Source organism: Stegastes partitus, unplaced genomic scaffold, assembly GCF_000690725.1.
Source record: "Stegastes partitus isolate 25-593 unplaced genomic scaffold, Stegastes_partitus-1.0.2 Scaffold81, whole genome shotgun sequence".
NCBI lineage: Eukaryota > Metazoa > Chordata > Actinopteri > Pomacentridae > Stegastes > Stegastes partitus.
Window position 1 is genome coordinate 173,070 of NW_007577812.1, and position 18,105 is coordinate 191,174.

The following is an 18,105-nucleotide window of genomic DNA, read 5'->3' on the forward strand; positions in this document are numbered from 1 at the left end:
GCTAATAGTGCCTAATAAAGGCGAGGTTCTCGTAAGCGGAACAAGTTTTCTCGAACTTTGCATGATTCTGTTCAGTTAGAAGTTGACGTTCAAAATAGACTTAAGTTTGCCAACCGGTTTGTCATCTGCTGTTTCCAGGGTCAGGAATGAACCAAGCATTAAAAAAAAAAAAAAAAGCAAAGCGCCCTGAGCTTCATTTTAATCTTAAGTGGAAATCATAAATCATTTCTACAGTTTTATGTGGAGTCATCAAGGTATGAACTTTGCTGCAGGGAGTTTCTGTATTACGTCAGCTTGGACTCAAGCAAACCATGCTGTCTGTGAGTGCCATGAAGCTGTTGGGGTTTTTTTTCGCGGGAAATTTTCTTGATTTGTGCCAACAGCAAAAAAATCTGAAAAAGGTAGCACACCAAAAGGTTCAGGTTAGACTGACTAGATGAGAGTCCAGACACTATTTGTTGGCCTTTAATGTTGACTTTAGATGATTTAACAGTCAACAGTCCCGTTTAATTAACTGCATTTCCTAGAATTTCATTTCAGGTCCGTCAGACCACATTTTCAGAATAGCTGTAACGTAGCTGAAGAAGATTTCTTGACAACATGTCACCAAAATGAAGATGCTACAGTGAATATCTTCAGACCGGCTAGTCCTGACTTGATTCGACGAGCGTTTAGCCCCTCGGGTCTTTAAAGATTTGTCTGCTCCCACAGCCCCAACTGATTACCTTCGTGCTATTTGCTTAGTCTCCCACCGCCATCTGTGTTTCAGATCATCCAAGGCAGTTCTAATTACAGTCACAGGCAAAAGCCCATAGATAATGACAATGCTGCTATGATCAGCAGGATTAGACAGGTGCTTGTCGACTTGCTTTGACTTGGGCTTTTATGGTCTGTAACATAACCTGGACAATCAATGAGGAGATGAGAACCTGACGGACTCTTTGTCTGCTGCTCAGATACACTAACAATGCAGTTTCCTTTAACAAGCAGGTGTTTGTTATTCTGTGTCACGCTTGTAGAGCCCCGTGTTGTCACAGGCACGTAAACACAATGTAACATCATTCATTATATTCGGTAAAGGCATGTTTTGGCATTGGCCGCGATGTGTTCATGCGCTTTATGCTGTTTCTCCCAGAGAGTGGAGTCTAGTCAGAGCTGCTGGTGAATCTGACCCGTTTTGTTCTACTGGGATCACTTGGGGTTCATTGTCTTGCTCAAGGACAGTTTGAAATGTGGACAAGTGGAGCCAGAAATTGAACCGCCGGCTCGTAATGCTCAGTAATCCCACTCACAGCAGCTCATTAGTCGAGGATGCAGTCAAACAAGCATGGCAACGACTATTGATTTCGCTTGTTTACATCCAGTTCTGGCTTTTATTTAACGCTATTATTTGGTCGCGCTGTGACGCAAAGACAGCGGTATCATGCGGCTTCACTTCCCAGTGCGAAAGTGTTGATCAGCACTTCTGTGCTTTTTTGTCTGTCCAGCGGTCTGTTCCCATCTTACGCCTGTTATTTCTGTGCAGCTCGAATTTTTCTCAGCTTGCATCCATGTCGGTCCTACAGAAGGTCAGGCAAAGTGTGTGGGGGAAATAAGGACTTTAGAGTGCGAATCCCACATCTGGCTGTTTGGATGTTGGCCGATAAGCTGATTCTGGAAGTTTACGCAGCTGAGAGCGCAGGGCTCGGCACCCCCTCATCCAGTGAGAAAGATCTGCTTCTCTGCTCCATGGGAAAGATACTGCAATCACAAACATGGAGGTTTAAGAAACTCCCTCCGATCAAAGGAAGGTGGCAGATTGTGAAATGAAGTCAACGGTTGAAGCAACTTCCTGCAGGTTAAGAGAGCTGCTGTTTTACAGCCCCACTGCAGCATATGGATTCCCTGTTAACCTTTGTGTGGGCCCCAGGTCAATCCTGGAAACTCTGTAACGCAGCATGTCCTCACAGAGCAGCAGAATAGAGATATGCACACTGGCTATAGGCTCAGGCGGGGGATTTGTGAAATGCATTACTCTTGGGGGACAGGTTTCCAGGAACAGTTTTGCTCTAGTGGAGTGTAATGAGCCGGTCTGCGAGCAGAAGCAGACAGCTGGGTGTGCACAAGCCTGGCCTGGTGCTCACTAGTGAAGCTGTGAGCCACAAGCAGCGCTATAGTCTGCCACGCCTCCTTCCTGTCTACTTCCCTAAAATCCATTTTGTGCTGACAGCACAGCACAGAAGAACCACTCGCTACAGGATTAGATTAGATTTTATTCTCATCGTACATACCAGAACTACAAAATGCACACTTCAGAGTATCGTCAGGTTTTTCTCTTCTGTTCTCTAAAGACTGGTTAAAGAAAGTCTGTGCTACAAGCAAGCATTACGGTAAAAGACAACAGCATCACAAGTAGATTCATGTCTGACGTTAGCCACCATAAGCTGCCATTCAACAAATTCAACAAAGGAACATTTTACTGCTTGTGAATTCACCTTTTTACTTGTAAGATTAGCTTTTATTTGTTCAATAAAAAAAAGTTCCTTACAACAGTATCAGTGGCCTATAATTCAAAGCTGGACTGATTCTGATTCGGGGCTTTGAGCCACTCCTTTTTAATGTCTCCTTTTGTTGGGTTTAGGATATACAAATCAAGTTTTTACTGTGCTACGCCTAATAAGCTGTTATTATGTGGGGAGCTAGAGGTGCTACTCATGGACACGCAAAGAGCACAGGAAACATGTCCTGGCATGGCCCACTTGTAACAAACCACTAAAGACCATTTCCTGGCCTGAACTTCAGGCGGAGTGCTCGGTCCGTGAGGAGAAGTGAAATGTCAGCACACATACATCAGGCTGTGATATGCTATCTCCCTCTCCACATGTAACGTCGTGTTCTCTTTTTCTATTTGTCCAACTGCATTACATGCTATTATCAGCCGAGTGTGTTTGTCCTCCTCTGCAGTACTGAGGGACAGAACACACCTGAAGCACGAGGTCTCAGGTGAGGGTGTTGTCTTGTTTCCTTAGCAACCGGGATAAACACTGGCTGTTCACTGAGTCAAAAACACACAACTTTCATTGTTTGGTTACAGTAGGGTCACTGCCGATCACCTTGATAAAGAAGAAATTAAAAAAACACAGCGCACACACAAACAAAAGATGATGCAAATGTCTTTGTTTGGTGTTTTGCTCCCACAGGTTTCTACAGGACTCTCGTTCTGTTTGGTTTTCCCCGTCACGGGCCGTGCCTGTAAACACTCCAGACGAACAAAGAAAGAACTTCCACAGCTCAGTTGAGCTACTCAAAGTGAAACATGCCTTTTTCCTGAAACAGTGTCTCCCATCCACATGTGGAAGTAGTTTCACCCGACCCTCCTTTCGAGCAGCTGGCTTCGTGCCATCTGGTTTAAGTGATGAGATTAGTCACACAAGACATTTACAAATTATCAAGTAAAACAAGTGAAGGTAAAGTGAGCTTGATGCAAAGCAGGAGGCAGGAGCTTCGCACATAATGTCCAGTACAGGAGAAACCGGTGCGGCTCATCTGTTTGTGTATGCATATGTCCTCTGGTGGTTCTGGCTGTATGGATGAGTCTGACATACAAATAACCTCTGAGACAACCTGACAGAATTAGAGCAGCGTTTCTCACAACAAGTCTGTTACTCTCTGCTTAGAGTTTTTGCACCGAGTTCAAGGCCATAGAAGAGATCAGAGCGCCCTCTTGTGCTCGTCGATAGCAATTCTCCGCTCGACTAAAACCTGCGCCTACAGATGTGCTTCGTACAGTCAGAGCTGTGTCGTACATGCTGTACTCTGAGGTGATGTTCTGCTGCTGTTACATGAAGTCTGGCAGAAGCTGTGTTTAAACGGCATAAACCTGTCATATTAACTTTGACTAATAAATTAAAAACACGCGCATTGCTTGGATGGGCTGATGTACGATGACATTTTTATGGTAAAATTTGTCAGTATACATTGAAGCATGAGGGAGATATCGTTTCCTTATTACTGACAAGGCATCTTTACCAGCAGTGGCTTGTTCAGCGCTGCCTTTATGTCAAGATGGATTTACTTGAACCTGCTGCCTGTGAACAGAGATCATGTCAATATTCTGTTGTAGTTTATGTCGTTTTGTCGCAGCACATATTGCCAAAGTTTGTCAATAGTGCTTTTTAGATGATTATTATCCCATACAGACAAATAGTTACCCTTAAGACGTATGGTAGTGTAATGATATCGCAACATAACATCCCAAAAGGACAAAACAATAATTCATTTGCATCAGTACATTTAGAAAATGAAATATACATTTGACAGGCATTTAAAGTCTTATAGTATCACACTACTCGCTACACATAAACATCATTAAGGAGTTTAATTAAGTAAACATATCTAGTTTACTTAATTTAAATGTATGAGCTTTGTTAAGTTCTAGTTAATTAAACTTAAAATGGCTAAAAATGAGGTTCTTAACACTTGCGGCTGTTGAACTTAAAATGATAAGTTGAATGAATGAATTCGATTCATGAAATTAAGTTTAAAGGACACAAAAGTAGCATTTATGCAGACTTCCCAGAATGCATTGTTAGAGAGTTAAAACTCACTTTTCTTATAGTTAGACATAGTGGAAACTTGCTGTGTAAATTATGGTTATTACTTTTCATAATAATCAAAACAGTTCTACAGGAACGACAAAGGTTTGTACTGAATTCTGTCCCGTAAACTTCTCTTTAAATCTCTTTAAATGTGAAAAAATTGAAAACATAAAAGCGAACCAAGCCTTTCTGCCACAAGAGCGTTTGTGGCAGGTTGGTTCATCTTAATATTTAAGGTTTATTTAACTTGTTTTTCTCATGTTCAGCTCTTTCACACCTCAAAAGACTAATTCATCATCCCATTTCTTAGGCAGCAGAAAAAAATCTACACCTCTAAGCCGAATGAACTTAAAGTAATTTACAGTGTGCTAGAGCTACGCAGCAAACACAACAGAAGATAATGTCAGCAGTCACACATCATAAAAAGCCAAACTGCCAACCACACGCGCAGCAATAACGAGCACTTCTAAAGCACATGGGGGCTCCTTTGATTTAGTGGTTAATTATGGAAAACATATTTTTTAACGCACACTTTTATGTTGTGTTGTAGCAACACAAGTCATGCTTTTTTCCATCCCATCAAAGCAGCGTGTGTGTTCTCCCTGAAAACTATCAAAGGAGTGAGGATTCAGTTCAACTGTGTGTCTGCATGTTCGTCTCTTGTTGAAAGATGCTACATTTGAACCTTTACAAAAAAAGTAACTGTCGATTAACACTCATCTAAATTCAAATGTTCAGTTCTATCAGCATGTCTTCAACTTCATGCGTGCTAATAATTATCTGGTTTGGATTTTTTGCAGAGGCACATTTCAAATTCCTGTTTTTAAGTCAGCATTGCTCCTTTCGTCTGCTGCAGTCGCTGCTCTGTCTTTTCCTGGAGATAAATAATCTCTTCCACTGACCAATGCAAAGCCACTAACAGATGATAAAGCTCATTTGTGTCTGCTTACTAGGAGAAATTAAGCATTATCCATTCTTAGAGGCAGACAGCACCCTCGCACATGGCCGCAGTGGAGGAGGGAAAAGAGGAAATCATCCATTCATGGTCCTCATGGTTACGGATTGAGATTGACTTTCTTCGCTGACCGCAACAGGTATTGTTGTTTCCTGAAGCTAATATTAATAGCAATAATAGTACAAAGCAGATGTTTGGTGATTTCCAGCGTTGGATTAGCTGATTAGTTCCCTCGTTGCTTGACTTTTACGGGGGTTCGCGTGGTTCTAGTTTGGTGTGCCACAATGTGTTTCTGTGCACTTACATGTGAATAAGAAAGGGTTTTTATTTCTCATCTCGTCGGCTGATTTCATTGTCGGCCAGGTATTCAGTCGAGAAAGGCTGCCGCGTCCCTCCTCTACGTGTTTCCTTGGTGATTCCGGATGTTGTTCTGGAAAACATTGCAACACATGCAGGATGAGTTTTGTCAATCAATTTAAAACGCATCAACTTATTTCCACACTTCAAACATTCCATTCAGCATCCAGCAGAGGGAGTTGCTGGATATCTAATTTATCCATCTAAACTGATCTGAATCCAGCTGGAGCCCAGATGGTTGCTTTGTAATTTGATTTTCAGATCAGATATAGAAACATTTACATTTTGCAGCCTCCTGTTGGGAATGAATGCAAGATAGTTTTTTGTTTTTTTTTAAATAGCAGAAATTCAGGTATTTAATCTGGACCTTTTTTTTCCCACGCAAATCATTTAGTAGATACAACAAGCCATAATGATATTGTGCAGCAGCAGCAGCACATTTCTGGAAGTGATAGATTTATTATCAGAGTCATGCAGTTTATTACTGGTAATGGTTTCAGGCTCTCATATTTCAAACGCTGGTAATGAAGAGCAGAACATTTGCTCTAATTGTGAGGGTTGGCCAAATGCAACACGGTGGTCGTAATCAGTAGTAATAGTTTCATTTCCCATTACTTTTGTTTGTTTTATATCACAGGTCAAACTCTTAGACGCATTTAGAATCATGCTGTTCTGCATCTGTGTCGACTTTATGTGAAACGCCTGATGAAGCAAGAGGAAGTTCTGCTTATATTATGTTCAGCACCCAAAACATAGCAGGACATTTTATCCCTGTTGTTTCTGAATGTGTATAACAACAGGTAGAGTGGGTGCGCATTTTAAAATATTCCTGTTGTATTACTCGAAAGGTGCAGGCCTCAGGCAGAGTCGACGCATTGTTCACTGTGTTTTAATTTTTTTGGCTCTGCATCTGTCTCTGCATGCCTATCTGTCTGCACCCTGATGGGACCCTCCTGTCAGACACTCTGAGCCTCATCTGGAGGGACAACCTTTGGCTTTCCGCCGGCTAACTTTAGCCTCACAGCTTGCATGGTTCCTCTAAGCCTTTTTTGGGGTTGTGGTGTGCCAAAGTAGATTTACCTTCAATAACCATTTATTAAATCTCTATCCATTAGAGTCTGAGGCTTCGGAAGAGCTGGCTGCATTAAGCCTGATTATGGGATGCCCAGCAGAGGAAAAGGGTCTATGTGTCAAGTGTGTCATCGAGTGATTTATATCCCTGGCAGGGATCTCTGTCTTGTCAGTCGGGAGTAAGCCGCAGAGAGGAGAGCGAAGCACCGAAACCTGAAGCGATAGTGAAGCGTAATAACTTTTAAAGTGTCAGTCCAGAGGTAGCTGTCATGCCTCGGTTCTGCGGAGGCTCTCGAGGGTTTCCGTCTGTTGCTGCTGAACTCTGACCTGTCGCTGCTGCTCTCTAAGGATCCTTTTCTTGACTTGAGTCTTCAACATGGATCCCAAGGGCCAGCCTGGCACCTTTAAACGGTCCTCCCTCAAACGCTCCACATCTGGCTCGCAGAAGGTAAGATGAAGCCTGCAGGCAGCGATGGCACATTCAACAGGTGATTCTGTATGACTTTTTAGTGCTGTCTCCACTCTGAAGCGTATCAGACTATCTGGAAAAGTATGTTTTTTGAGTTTTTACTTGAATTATAATGGCTTTTTTTTCCAGAGTAAGTTTGGTATTATTCTCAAGTTAATGTCATGAAAAACTGCGGTTTATCGTAGCTGCTTTTTTGTGAACTTTGTGTTATTATTCCGGTTACTTGCGTTGCACAGAATGTCACATGGCACCATTACTGGCCCGAGCACATGCTAACCAATCATCTAGAGCCTTTCCGTTTGGCATAAAGACACGCACCATTCAGGACTGCTGGTCACATACTGGTAAGCACACAGTGTGCTCTCCCAACGCTTTAAAGTTTACCATTAAGTGGTGTTTAAAGCTGAGCAGCCACTCGCTCCAGTACGGCAGTTTAATCCTTCATAATGGCCCAATGTGGTCGACCACGGCCACGACAGATTAAAGACTTTTATCTTGCTAAAGTCTGCTTTCATGTGATTAACACATTCCCGTTGACATGTCCTTGAAAGCAAGAAAGATGTAATTTTTTATATACGTACATACTTTTCCACTCCCAGTCCAACGTATCATGGAATTAGAGCACACATAGCTCACTCAGCTGGCACTGCATTTGTGGATGCTTTTAAGCACAGAACAGTGGCGACACTTAGAGTAGGGGCAAATAACAAAAAAACTCTTCTATTTAAAAGGTTTAAAATAAACCCAGCTGAGTGAACCTAAACAACTCTGAATGCCTCGAGTTTCTGAAACAGAGGAAACGTAAAACAAGCATATTCAGTTTCATGTTTTGTTGATGCTGTACATAGTCTACACTCATGATCACCAACAACTAAGGACAAACTGTTCACTCTGCGGCCGAATCAGTCGCCCGTGATGGAAATTCCAACAGCAAATCTGACACCATTAAAACAATCTAGTCTGACAGGTTTATATACATCACAGCATTGATTTGCTGAGATTAAAATTTCTTGTATAATCCGCAGCCTTTTTATACGGGGTTTTATGCTGTAAAGCAATCAGCAATGCCGTGCCTCTCAAGTGAATAGTGCTGCACTGATAATGAGATCCGATATGTTGCTAAATATAAACTCATTGGCTGTACAGACCAGACGGCTGAGAAAAAACATTGTCTTTTTTTTCTTTTACGGATCACGCACATTTGTCTATAATCATGGATTTATCTTCTTTACTCAAATGATAGGAACACACATCATGTTCGTGGTATGAACTGGGATTTATTTTATTTTTATCCATAGTCATTTATTTTATAGTAATTTAAAATAGAGTAAACATCTAAAAATTGAAAAAAAAAATCAAAGTCTTGCTTGTCAGAAACATGAACTAAGGTATAATATATAATCCTGTTGTGATAAAAGAAATTCATCTTTTCTCTTTTGCTGAAAAGTCATCGGACTCATAGCGATGAAAGAAATGGCCTGAAAGCCCCTCTAGCCTATGGGAGTAAATCATTTTGGATGAGTTTTACACTCATATGTTTAAAACCAAACAACCTTTACTAGTAAAAACTGCAAAAGCATCAAAACCAGGAGAAACATAGTGAACGGATCCTACGAGTTTGCCTGTGGGTTTTCAGGCTCATATGACTGTGTGACGTAAGCGTCAGGCTCAGGTCAGGTGAGGGCCAAGAATCCTTAAAAAGCTTCATGATTAAGGTCCGTGTAACTGAGAATAGGGCTGAGCAACAGCCACAGCGGACGCCTTTGTGTGAAGAAAGCTTGTGAAAAATGAAAGCTTTAACAAGTAAGATCCTCCGGTGTTGCAGCATTCTGCAGTAGAGTTAAATGAGTTGCTCATTGCTTAAGTACAAGCCTCTGCTGTTGTATCTAAATTATACATCGAAATAAATGATGTTATAAGAGATGTGGTCAAAGCAAATGGAAAATGCCTTAAAGTTTGAATCCTGCAATGGAGGTGGCAAACTCTTACACCCAATTCAGTTACATGTTGGTGAACAGTTCTTTGCAAAACTCGGGACGAAGTGAGTTTTGAAGTGAGTAGATGTTAAAAATGAGCCTTTTTTCAAATGTTAGCGCACTGTGCACACAAAGCATGACCGGCTTACAATCTTCACTGGCCAAAATGTGATTTATAAATGACATTTGGAACTGTAGAAGTCACGACAAGATCTGAAAGACCAAGTTCAGATAAAACTGCTCGTCTGCTGGGCAGGAAGGCAAAGCAAAAAACTCAATATGTGTCTAAAGAACCAGCAGGAGGGTTTTAGCTGACTGACAGAGAGCAGGACTGATGCTGGCCGTAGTCTCACATGGAAAAGTCATCAGATGGAAACCTTACCTGCGATCTCATCATAAAAGTTACTGTATGAAACAGGTCAAACAACAAGTACAAGCTGTGGAGACATGAAATCGACCAAAAGCACAGAAAGAGTACAAATTCCCAAGAGCACTGCATGAATAGAGGAAAGAAAGAATTCCACCGAATATCCACAAAATTCAGGAAGCAAATATGATCGAGCAGTCAATGAGCACCACGACAACGATCCACAGCACAAAACAAAATACACCCTAAACCGATTCAAGAAACAACAACAGAACCTCTTGAACATTCGAAAAGTAAATTCTTTATGCTTTTTTCTTTTTTTCTTTTTGCTACGGGGCTATTTATACTTATTTTTCTCTTCATATTTCAACAAAACATGTATAACTACCGTCAAAACCTTTAAAAATGACGAGTGATCTACTATGATACCTTCTAAATTTGTGAGACTGATCATTTTTAGAAGTCACATAAAACTACACCCATGCTGACTAATACCTAACTTTCACTACAATAAGATTTAATCCACCTGTTGCTAGTTTTTAAGTTGCTGTTCTTTCTATTCTGATGCCTGAATTTTGAGTAAAATTAGTATTTGGTCTCTTTTTCAGTCCGACTTTCCTTTGGGGGGGAAAACAGGAAAAACAGCAGCTTTAAAACATGTCTTATGACTCCCTCCACTCCTGGGGATAATCAGTGACATGTTGGACTCGTGATGGCTAACTGGATTTTCAAACTCAGGAGCACAATGAGTGCATTTACAAACAGGCCTGACTGAAAACACTTAGTTTCACAGTTGATGCAAATTTGCCTATCCAGAGTCTGCAACTCGAGTGTCGAAATATCTTTTCCCCTCAAGAGAAAACACGTCAAAGGCGGCTTTATATTCGGCCCATGTGGACTGACCATGAGTCTGGAATATTGTTTTTAGACGGTAAAAAAGAGTCCACACAGGTTTCCTTCCTGTCACAGTGCATCAAGCTCTAACCACATCGCCATTCAATACCAAAGCCCAGCAATTAGTTGCTTTTATCTTCAACCTTGGTGACATCACATTCCTCGCAGGACCCCCAAATCTTTTCTGATCCGTTTCACTTGTGCTGATGAGGCTTTTGTTGTACGAATTCCACTGTTAGGACAACATTCAGAGTAAATATGACTTTTTTTTTTTGGACTTATAAATTCAAAACAACAATGTGTTCAAAATGCACTGAAACCGTCTGGGTCAAATGGTAACCTTTATGATACATTCTCGTATGACTGTTGGGGCTGAATAATCTGTGTAATTGTGGCTTCACTGGAACAAATTAGCTGTGATCTAGTTGTTGCTAAGCTGTGGGTCAGGAGACCGGCACCATGTGATTCCAGCGCGAAAAGGAATGAATGTATGGCTGCTGTGTCTGCGGCCTGCATGTGTCTGCGACTAACACAAATGCTACATCTACTGCGTTATGAAACGAATCGAATTAGAAAACAGATGTATGTACACACACAACCAGAGCGACGCATCGCACTAGAATCCCACATATAGTTTGAAGGAAATACATAATTGTTTCAGTACAGCTGATGAAAAACACTTATTTCCGTTTCTTCCTCCGCAAGCCGCCAATTATAATTCACACAACTGTCTTTTGTTTTCGGTGATCAGAAAATTCTGCGCGTTGGAATGAATGTTGTTTATTGTTCCGAGGCTTGTCTTAAGTCTTGTTAATTTGCTTGGCGTGACACAATCTGATCCCGCAGTATCTAATTCTTCAAGGTTTTTTTTGTGTTGTTAAGTGCTCAAAGGCAGCTCTTAACGAGCCAGCTGGTTGCTGACTGGATTTTGGTTTTAATTGCTGTGGTTAATGAGTTTAAGTAAGCTGAAATAACTGCGTCATACTGGCCAAACCCTTCTGGAAATGCGCTTTTGTTTTGTTCGGCTATAATTAACAGTGGCCCACGTGTGTTTTTTACCGGAGCAGGACGAAAAAAGTGGGGAGTTCGGAGGGGGGGATGTTAGGCTTTTCTCTCTCTGTCTTTCTGTGTCATCAACCACCAGCCTTCCCTCGTCTTTGTCAGTGAGAGTTACAGTCGGGCTCAAACTGCTCGCTTCAACCATAAAAGGAGCACTTATCAAATCATTCACATGAGGAGGGTTTTAAGCAGATGTCTACTAACTCTGTGCTTGTTAACTCCATCGCAGCTTGGAGCTCACCTAAAGCCGTCCTCTAATTATTTAAGCAAGCACTTCAAAAGTTTAAATAAACAGGACTTGTTTGAAACTTAAATTCTGTTTCTTTTTGTACACAGAAGCCTACGAATGCTCATTTTAACACTTGGACACAATGCAGCCACCAGGATAATTATGATTTTTTTTAAAAAGCCGCCTGCTGTGAGACTATTTACTATGCAAAATCAATGATGTTCTGCAATGCAAATCCACTTTACCAACATTAAAAAGCAAGATTATAGGAATACTGAATAGCTGGTCTGCTGAGCTTTCTTTTCCTCCACAAAAACATGGTTGGTGGAAATAGAGATTAACTGCAATTAGCATTGACTGACCTTGCCCCCAACTGGAGACCAGTCATGTCTTAACAAGGCGCCTTCCAAAAGAATGCCTGCATCCAATTCTCTCAATTATGCAAATTAGGTTGAAATCAAAGTAGTTGGAGGGGGTGAAAATTTTCAAATGAAAAGTTGGGGAGCCTCTGAACGAGACTGCAGTGTTTTTAGCTTGGCCACTCTGCTCCGTCTTCTCACACTAGCTAAGATCTTCCACACTGTGAAGTGAACACAAAGAAAGGAGTTTCAACAAATTGGGAGATTAGGGGCCGGTTATCAAAGTAGATTTATTGTGCCTTGTTCAAGCGAAGGATGAAAATACCCTGTGGGCATGGAGAAGGGGTCATGGGACTCCCAAAAGGATTACCTTGAACTGGAGTCATGAGACTTGGGCGAACAAAGACCCTGCTCACATGCTCATCATATTAACCGGCCCTCATAAAGTGAAGAAGTTTCATGTCCTGTGGGATTCAATGAGACCACTTGACTGGGAGTGCAGCACCAGAGGAAAGCTCTGACACAAGAGCAGCAGACTGTAGATTTCTTCTCCGCTCTCGAAGCCTTAATCTCCGGCAGCACTAGAGATAGGACTCTGCAGCAAGCACCACCGGAGGATTGTGTGTAAGTGAGTTTCTGCAATTGTCCAACTCTTTTTAAACTTTATTTCTTCACTTCTTTTCTGACAGAATCTAGATAGATGTGACCTAACGGCAGCGGATTTGGTTTGAATTGTGGACGCTGGAAAGTGAATTCAGATGTGGTAAATGTGAGCAGGCAGCGCTGCATGGGCTCTGGGTGCCTAATGATGCATGAGAACAGCGAGACGGGAAACTGCCAAGGCAAGACAGACAAGAGAAACGGACGGCAACAGGATAGGAATATTTTTGCGAAAAAGCATCCAAAACCTACAGGGTAAATAGGAAGGTACAAAACGCAAAAAAACAAAAAACAAAAAAAACCTCAAGGCAGGTTATTTAAAAGTAGTTGTATCTGCTATTTTAGCAAATAGAGTAATTTTATCTACTCAGCCAGTATCTAATGATGTTTTGAATTCAGACAAAATGATTATTCTTTGGCTCTCATATGAAAATCAGTAGTTATAGTTAAATACATGATATGCAACATTAATATTTTATATCTGGATGTATAATTTATACAGTAGTAATGCTGCAGTTCAACTCTTTAGCACAAAAAAATAAAGTACAACAAGATAGTGATTATTAGTAGTGAAAATAGTAACAAATGATAGCCAATATTCATACAAGAAATATTTATAGAAATTGTATCTGCAACTGTTTGAATTCCTAAAAGTTTGATGCCAAATGATTGCCTTTATTACTAATTATTTTATGAATGGAGAACATACAGATATAGAAAAGGAATCCAGAAGTTTCCTTTTTGTTTTTCTTAAAGCTGAACTTAGAGGATAGTTTAGAATAGCTTGTGGTTTTCCAGTGCAGCCGCCCTGCTGGCTGAGGCCGTCTGAGCAGACAAACAGAGAGAACAGTAACGGTACTGTGTTAGGGCCACTTGTGACGGTCACAAGACTTCAATAGAGCTCATCTACGGTCTTTAATTTATACTCATATGACTGCAGGCTCATAGGTGGAGCCCAGACAGATTCTCTTTTTAGTGTGTTTTAAGTTAATCACGCTCGGTAAGATTCCACTGCTGTTTTTCACTTGAGTTCCCGGTGTTTTCTTGGAAAGCTCTGCTTCCAGTGATTCAGTTTTAATTGGGCTTCCGCTGTCAACAAAGGCCCTCAGAGAAGCTCGGCTTTGAACTCAGGTTATCTTTGCTCAGCGCTGGAATAAGATCAGACAGCAATCAGAACAGGATTTGCCAAAGTGAGTGGGCAGAGTACTATTGTGTGATGCTTTTCGCTGGCTGCTTATCAAACTTGAAGAGACTATAAAAGCAGACAATTCCACAAAGTTGTCAGTCAGCATCAATTCTGGTATAATAACCTCAGGAATAACAGACCAGGCTTGACTTTAGTGTGTGATACACAACGTTTTTTGCCAGTTCATGTCACTCAATTTGCAATAAAAAAAAACTGTATTCACTCTATTTTGAGACTCAGCAGAAATACTTTTACTCAAATCATATTTTCTCCTCTCTCTCTCTGGAGGATGCAAACAGCCCTGATCTTACAGAAAGGATTACTGCTAAGAGGATTTTGATCGTGAAACTTAGATTCAGATATCGTAAGGATGATCTCCCTGTGACTCTGGTATGATAGCACGTAAAGCCAACACTTTTTGTGTCTGATTTTGTCTTTACAGGCACAGAGAGCTTGGATTGAGAGGACCTTTGTGAAAAGAGAATGTATTCACATATTTCCCAGCAAGGATCCAACCAGGTAATTATGGTCTTCAAGTTTGCCTTCAAATGGCTCTTTATTACTTGTGGTAAATATATGGCCTTAGATTGCTACAGCAGCTGTGTCATTATTGTTTAATGTGAGAGAGAACATGCAGAGCAATGCCCCAAAACTCACTCACTTTTTCCATTAATTTTATCCAGGTTTTACAGATAGTGTTGCTTTTTTATTTTGTTTGCTGCTCAAGCTTTTCACAATGTTCATCTGCATAAGTTCAGAAAAAAATCTTTTAAAAATGCAGGAAGTCTGAGAATGATTTTCAACAACAAAAGCAATAAAAAGCAACAATAAAATTAGATTACAGAGAAAATGGTTTAACCAGAGAACACACTGCCCCATGTGTCCTGTTTTCCTTGTCAACTGGGCCTTTGTTAATGTAATGTATAACTCATGACAGTGATTATTATAGAAATTAAAATATAACGATGGCATTCAGCTCTATCATCACTAATTAATTACAGATCAATTCTTCCTATTAGTTCATTCATTCATTAAATCTGTGAGCAAAGGTTATCAGACCTCCATCAGGATTAAAGCAGATTTTTTAGTATTGTAGGACAAGGTTACTATCCTGGTCTCCAAAGCTCCTGCACTGCTGAGAGCAGTGAGGCGTTGCAGCCCTTTTGTTCATCGAGGCACATATTTCCCAGAAATGGGTACAGCCATGAATTAACCCGTCCACAGCGTGTTTCGAGGAAAACATACTGAAAGTTGTGATTCATGCACTATGTGATCCGTCTAGATGTGCCTGTGGTCAGCTGACGACGCAGCACGTGGCCATCCCTCCTGGTGCCAACTCACTAGAGGAAGCCCACCAGCTGGTGCAGATTGACACCCCAAAGGACAAATGGTCCGTGATCAAGCACACCAGGACGTACCCGACGGACTCCTTTGGCATCATCGAGTTCCAGGGAGGAGGTTTCATCAACAAGGCCATGGTGAGTTTAGATACTGAAAATGATCTCTGTGTTTACAGAGAAGTGGGAGGCCACGATTACCTATAGTGCAATAAAACATAGAACTCACTCCAGAACAGGTGCTGATCACAATTCTGTCCTTATATTCCCTAGTATATCCGGGTTTCATACGACACCAAACCCGACAACCTCCTGCATTTGATGGTGAAGGACTGGCAACTGGAGCTGCCCACCCTGCTCATCTCCGTACACGGAGGTCTGCAGAACTTCGACCTCCAACCCAAACTCAAGCAAGTGTTTGGCAAAGGTCTGATCAAAGCGGCCGTCACCACCGGAGCTTGGATCTTCACGGGTGGAGTCAACACGGGTAGGACAGGATGACGCTTTTAATGTTCACTTAACAAATATCAGCTTGTGACATTAGAAGATTACCTTTGCTTGAAATTGTCATTACATAATACCAGTTCCGCAATTTCCTGGGGGGAGATTTGACCAACCCATTGTCGCAGGTTTAAGCTCTATAATTAAAGCTTTAGTGGGAAAATTCATCACAAATGACAGCCTGTGTGGGTTTAGCGTGCAGCAACCGCAGCATGTTCCCTAATGTGGCCCCATTAGGTATCTGGAGGAGTTATTATTCATATTGCTTTATTCTGTTCATTACCATTCAGGGGTGATCCGTCATGTCGGAGACGCCTTAAAGGACCATTCCTCAAAGTCACGAGGAAAAGTGTGTGCAATAGGAATTGCTCCATGGGGGATCTTGGAAAACAAAGAGGACCTCATTGGAAAAGATGTGAGAGCATTTACATTAAGAAGTTCTTCTCTTCATAATATGTCTTCTTCAATCATTCCAACATCATTTCCCCTCCTTTTTCCAGGTAACCAGACCCTATCAGACGATGGCAAACCCACTTAGCAAGCTGGCTGTGCTCAACAACAGTCACTCCCACTTCATCCTCACCGACAACGGAACCTGCGGAAAGTACGGCTCCGAGGTCAAACTCCGTCGGCTGCTGGAGAAGCACATCTCCCTTCAGAAGATCAACACTCGTAAGTAAACGCAGCGCTCCGCCGGTGTCGTAAAACATCCTCCATCCTTCATTGTGTGCGAGTGTGAGGCAGAATCTTGTTGGACAAGTGGATGGAGAGCTCCTCTGTGACCTGTGGGCTTCCCTTTGTCATCCTATGCCTGGAGCTCGGATAAGGCAGGGACAGCAAAGGGATGCTCAGCTGTCACCACTGACTTCACTCCCTCTTCCCTCTGGTTTGTCTGTTCACGCATCACATCGAAGATACTCTGCTTCATCATGTCATTCTCTAACTTCTGTGATTGCAAAGTTACACTTTAGTGCTGAAATAGTTAAACAGAAGGACTGATTATTTTTTCCTTGTGTGTTCCAGGTTTGGGTCAGGGTGTCCCTCTGGTGTGTCTGATTGTGGAGGGAGGTCCCAACGTTATCTCCATCGCCCTGGAGAGTCTGAGAGACGAGCCTCCCATCCCTGTGGTGGTGTGTGACGGCAGCGGTCGCGCCTCTGACATCATTTCCTTTGCGCACAAGTTCTCAGAGGACGGAGGGTGAGGTTTTACATGATTCGTCCTTTGCTATACTCTTGAGATTCCTCTGGTGAAAAGCTAAAATGTCTTTTTTTTTTCCCTGCAGCCTGGTTAACGATGACGTCAGAGATCAACTTTTAGTGACTATTCAGAAGACGTTCAATTATAGCAAAAGCCAATCGCAGCAGATCCTGCTCATGGTAATGGAGTGCATGAAGAAAAGGGAACTGGTGAGTAGAAGAACAAAGAGATTCAAATCCTGCATTTGTTCACATATTCCAGATCATCTTGTGTTTGAAAATGTCTGTCAATCAATAAATATTTTTGACTTGTGAAGCATCTGGTCTCCATCGTGGTTCATCTTTTCCACTCATCTGTGTATTTCCATTAACATATTGAATAAACATAATCCCCACAACCTGCTTGTCATTTTTCTCCTTCGTTCCGTGGCCATGTGTGGTCTGTCATATAATCCAGGGCATTCGCAGCTTTACTGTGGACCATCATTAACCCACATGTATGTATGTATGTATGTAAGCACATGCACGCCTGTGAAATGGTGGCGGACGTCTAATTCTGCGGTGTTAAACTCCTTATCTTCATGTAAACAACACAGTTCAGCACAAACCCTGGTAAGAGTCTTCACAGATCGCAGATTAATCCTGCCAGTGTTTCTCCAAAGTGTTTGACTTTGGTGCGTAAACAGCGGCGGTATCTGTGCATCTCCAGACGATTCCCGTAGGCATAAGTGATGTGATTAGTAGTTTTGTAATACCCAGCGCATATAATGGGTGGGAAAGATCAGTGCACACTACCACCTGCTTAGCAGAGGCTCTTACTTCATCTGTTCACAGTAAGCATGCAGCACACAGATGGAGGAGAGGCTCCATCTCCCTAATCCTCAGCCAGGTTCCTCTCTCCACTCCCCAGG

General features: G+C 41.8%; 1 protein-coding gene across 2 annotated transcripts; it reads left to right on the forward strand.

The window, feature by feature from the left end:
* The first annotated feature begins 7,336 nt into the window (after positions 1-7,336).
* LOC103353689 (transient receptor potential cation channel subfamily M member 1-like) lies at positions 7,337-17,513 on the forward strand. 2 transcript variants are annotated; one of them, XM_008276791.1, is made up of 8 exons: positions 7,337-7,408; positions 14,602-14,678; positions 15,442-15,637; positions 15,770-15,983; positions 16,288-16,412; positions 16,498-16,669; positions 17,021-17,195; positions 17,281-17,513. In XM_008276791.1, the coding sequence occupies exons 1-8, from the start codon at positions 7,337-7,339 to the stop codon at positions 17,507-17,509; spliced, it is 1,260 nt and encodes a 419-aa protein (XP_008275013.1). In that variant the 3' UTR covers positions 17,510-17,513. The 2 variants fall into 2 exon arrangements, with proteins under 2 accessions (XP_008275013.1, XP_008275015.1); XM_008276793.1 differs by lacking the exon at positions 17,281-17,513 and having other exon boundaries at positions 17,021-17,199.
* The last annotated feature ends 592 nt before the right edge of the window (positions 17,514-18,105 follow it).